The 4173-nt window shown below is 31.1% G+C and overlaps 1 protein-coding gene across 2 annotated transcripts in view; it reads left to right on the top strand.

The window, feature by feature from the left end:
• The first annotated feature begins 1813 nt into the window (after positions 1–1813).
• The window catches only part of LOC108688544 (centrosomal protein of 135 kDa), a 42854-nt gene continuing 40494 nt past the window's right edge, over positions 1814–4173 (top strand). The window contains exons 1-3 of one of the 2 annotated variants that reach the window (XM_018194845.1): positions 1814–2182; positions 2567–2867; positions 2963–3192. In XM_018194845.1, the coding sequence (XP_018050334.1) occupies positions 1994–2182; positions 2567–2867; positions 2963–3192 (720 nt within the window). In that variant the 5' untranslated portion in view covers positions 1814–1993. The remainder of the gene's footprint in view (positions 2183–2566; positions 2868–2962; positions 3193–4173) is intronic. The other variant, XM_018194846.1, reaches the window with a different exon arrangement.

Below are 4173 nucleotides of genomic sequence, written 5' to 3'. Positions count from 1 at the left end.
ATATTTTTATAAATATTATTATAAAATTATTATAGAAATTATTATTTAAAGAACTATTATTAAAAACGCAGAATAAAATACAGACGACCCTCTCCGGATAATATACTTATCAAATCAACCGCAACAACACGTAGAAAAAAATCGCAACACCACAAAAATATTTTGAAATTCCTGAAATAATAACTAACTTTTCAAAAGAGAAACACATATGATGACGATAGTAATTCGAAATCCGAGTTTCATAGGCAACAAAGATTGTAATCCGAATTGGTATAGGAACATTTAGAGTCATTAAATTGAGTACTACTGTTCAATCCGATTTAGAGATTCGATTACTTCGCGTAAACACTCACTATAAATCGACATCTTGTCAAACGAAATTAAAGGTTTGTTCGCGTCGCATGCTCCAATATGCTCCTGTCATAGCTCTTTCTCACTTCAATGTCCTCATTAGAGTGAATAGGAACTGGCAGTAGCGTGTTGGAGTATGCGATGCAAACAAATCTTAAAGCACTATAAACGTGAGTATTCGCATATCCATTTTTATTCCTTTTCCCACTCTGCTTTGTTCCTACTCCGCCGCTGAGCTGAGAAGGTTATGATCGTTGTTATAGGTTATAGCTTCTAAGCTGTTGGAAACCTTAGCTTCGTATTTATGTATTTCCGCACTTCGAAATTTTATCATAAAACTAAGAGAAAAGAAGGATATAAAAAAACTGAAATATTATATATTAACGAAAAAATTTATAAAATGCTTTGTTGCATTGCGGTAAACTGTATCAAAAAGAAAAAGATATTCGATATTATTTAAATTTCCTGCGGATAATATGTCGGATGTCATCGACAACTTGCTGTAAAATAAATATGATTTGTGAATAAACATCACTACACTTCCTCGCAGATGAGAAATTTCAATTCTTTTTCATTTCCTTCAAATTGATGCATATATTGATATGGGAAAAAGTTCGTGGCGTTTTTTTAATGCCATCTAACGGAAAAAACGCCACGAACTTTTTCCCACCCTTAATATTTGGCACCTTATCTAGAAATAACCTGAACGCCAGACACTCTTCAGGTGTCCTGCACTAATATTACTAGATATTCAACTTTGAGAGCAAAAATGGAATGAAAGGAGTTACAAAATTTCAAGCAGCAAATACAAATAATAACCTGTAATGACAATAACCCGTTACAGCTCAGTGGAATGGGTACAGAGCAAGGAATGAGAAAAGAAATAAAAATGATGGACGCGAATATCTACGTTTCTAGTGTTCTAGAAACTATCAGAGGGGCTCTTGCCAATAAAAGAAACGGAGAATAAAAGAACAGAAAATAAGAATTTCAACCTATCAGAAACTATGTATTTCACAATACATAATTTCTGATAGGTTGAAATTCTTATTCTCTGTTTCCTGTTTCTTTTATTGTGCGAAGCCTTTCAAATGTCAGTACCTGCTGGGGCTAGATGTCGCGGAGGTACTGCATAGCCGACATCTTCGTTGCTAACTTAATTTCTACCTAGAAAAAATCCACTAAATATCTAGGAAATATTTTACAAATTTTCTGTTTACAAGAAAACGATTGAAAACATTTATCGATAAGAAAAATTGTAACTTTGAATGAATAAAATCTTTTTGATGTTTTCTAATGAAATAAGTGTATATTAAGGCTATATTAGGACTACAAATAATAATGAGAATATATTTAAATTACTCAGTGAAAAGAAAAAAGAGATCGCAAGATTTGAACGATCAATATTGATTTTACGGAACAGTTATTGTTTATTATGTACAATTGTAATATTACACAACAATATGGATTTTTGTGCTTAGTAGAAAATCGTGAGATATTTGTCGTATTTATCCGATTACAATAATAATACATAAGACATGTGAGGTTACGTTAATCTTACAACTGTTATGAAAGTACGATTTCAAACTCTTGTAATAATTGTACAATTTGTACCGTTTTGTCAATTGCATATTTCGCGAGAATGAGCGGGGATGTAGAATGCAACATAACTGCGAGGTATCGAACAGTTAGAAAACACCTGGATAACCTGGGATACAAGCAGACGCTGTCGTTGGATGCTCTACCTCTAATAGAGGCCTTGTTGATCGATCTTATTCAAACTACAGACAGTCTAAAACATTTTAAAGCCGTTGCTCAGGAGAACATCGAGGTACGTGAGATATGCCATTTTATGCATTGTGACAATATTCAGTTTCCTGTGGAGTCTTTGAATTTTTAAAGAGAAACATTTGAATACAGTTTCATTTGTCTAACTTCAAGCAAAAACTAATACTAAAAGAATCTTTTATGCCTGTTCTACAATAAGATCGCAAGTCATAAACCATAAAAAATTAGCAAATCACAATTGAATACGAGACAAAAATCTACTATAATTGATTAATTTCTTACACTTAGGGCTTGCAACTCAATTATAGAAACGTCGTAACGTTATCTGTCGAATAACGTCGGTAGTCGTGAATCATATTAATAATTTTTCATTAAGTATAAAAGAATATTTTTTGATATACATCTAATTTGATGGTATCACCGGTAGGCATGCAGCCATTTGCAATTGTCTATTGATCCTTACAAATGTGATAACGTGAGATTGGTGCAAGAATGCAATCAACTTTATTCAGATGTGATAGAAACTAAGGAGGCGCATCAGAAACAAGTCAAGGATTTTAAAAGGCAGATATACAAGTTAGAGTGTGAATGCAATGATCTACAATTGACATCTTCACGAAACATTCATAAAATAAAAGAGCTAGAGGCAGAGTCAGCTGCCAAATCTAAAAAGATATTGGAGCTTCAAGGCAAATGTCTAAAACCAACTATTATTAATGTTGGTCTTAGTAAGTCGCTATTTTACTATTTTGCTGCAAATGTCAATAAAGTATCATTAGATATCAGTTTTTAAGTTGCGATGTATCTTTATGAAACTTTTTAGCTATCAAGAAACGTCCTTGCTTTCCTCTTCGAAGGCCAGTCTTGGAAACAGAACTAATGCCAAGGACAAAGAACAACGGTTCACTGCCAAAATTAAATAGCATGGAGCCTAAAATAATAGATATAATAAGCATGGCGGATCACAAAATGAATTGCTTAAATCAAGAGGTAACGAAATTACGAGAGGAGCTTTTATTGCAAACTGATACTATAGAAACTCTTGAAAAACAGGTATACTAAGCATCAATATTTATGCATGTGTTTCTTAAATATATCATCAATAATTTCTAAAAAAGAATGAAAATATGTTAACAAAGTTATTTCTCTGCATGCTAAAAATAATTGACGCGTGGTAATAATATTTTTTTTTAATGTGTGTTACTGTCATTAATATATTATGAAATAAATGTAAGACCATTGATACATAAGATTGCTTTATGCAAAAGAAGTTTTGTTGCCCCTCTTAATTTGTATTTACAATCTTTTAAATATGGTTTTAAATAATTTTTTTTTAACATCTTTAGTCAAAATGCTTAATAATTTTTTCACTAGAATGAAAATATGAAAAGTGAGAATTTTCACCATTGAAATTAATAAAAAAATTTTTCACATTTCCATTCTAGAGAAATAATCAGTATTCTGGTGCTAAAATAGTTTTGTATATATGGTCCTCTATGTATTGAATTTTAGTAACATCGGCAAATAAACAATTATCTGTTTTGGTGATTTTAAATATTGTGATTAGATTTTAATTTCTCTAAACTAAATTAGTATACAGTACAGAAATACATTTCAGAAAAACTTCGACAGAAGCATGCATATGCAATTGGTCAGAAATGGAAAATTGATTTTTAATCCTTTTTTGCGATCTGAATATTCTTTTATACACAAGTGAGATTTTACTCTTAAATATCTCCGAAATAAAAAAAAGGGGACAGATTCCAATTTCCCCTTCCTAAAATATTCTGTTAGCAGAGATTTTGTTGAAGAAAAGATATTGAAAAGTAAACCTGAAATTTTTCATATTTTTTTGAAAATCTAAAATAGTAAAAAAAAAATGTGGCTGAATAAAAAATCCAGATTGCAGATGAAGAATAAAAATATGATTATATACAGAAGAGTAAAACTTAATTTGGCACCCCTTCCTTCTCCCTTTATTAATACATCTTTATGCAGTTCGCATCTGTATGGTAGCTCTGCATATATATATAT

Source organism: Atta colombica, unplaced genomic scaffold (genome assembly GCF_001594045.1).
Source record: "Atta colombica isolate Treedump-2 unplaced genomic scaffold, Acol1.0 scaffold235, whole genome shotgun sequence".
NCBI lineage: Eukaryota > Metazoa > Arthropoda > Insecta > Hymenoptera > Formicidae > Atta > Atta colombica.
The sequence above is the reverse complement of the archived record's forward strand: the minus strand, read 5'-3'. Positions and strand labels throughout refer to the sequence as shown.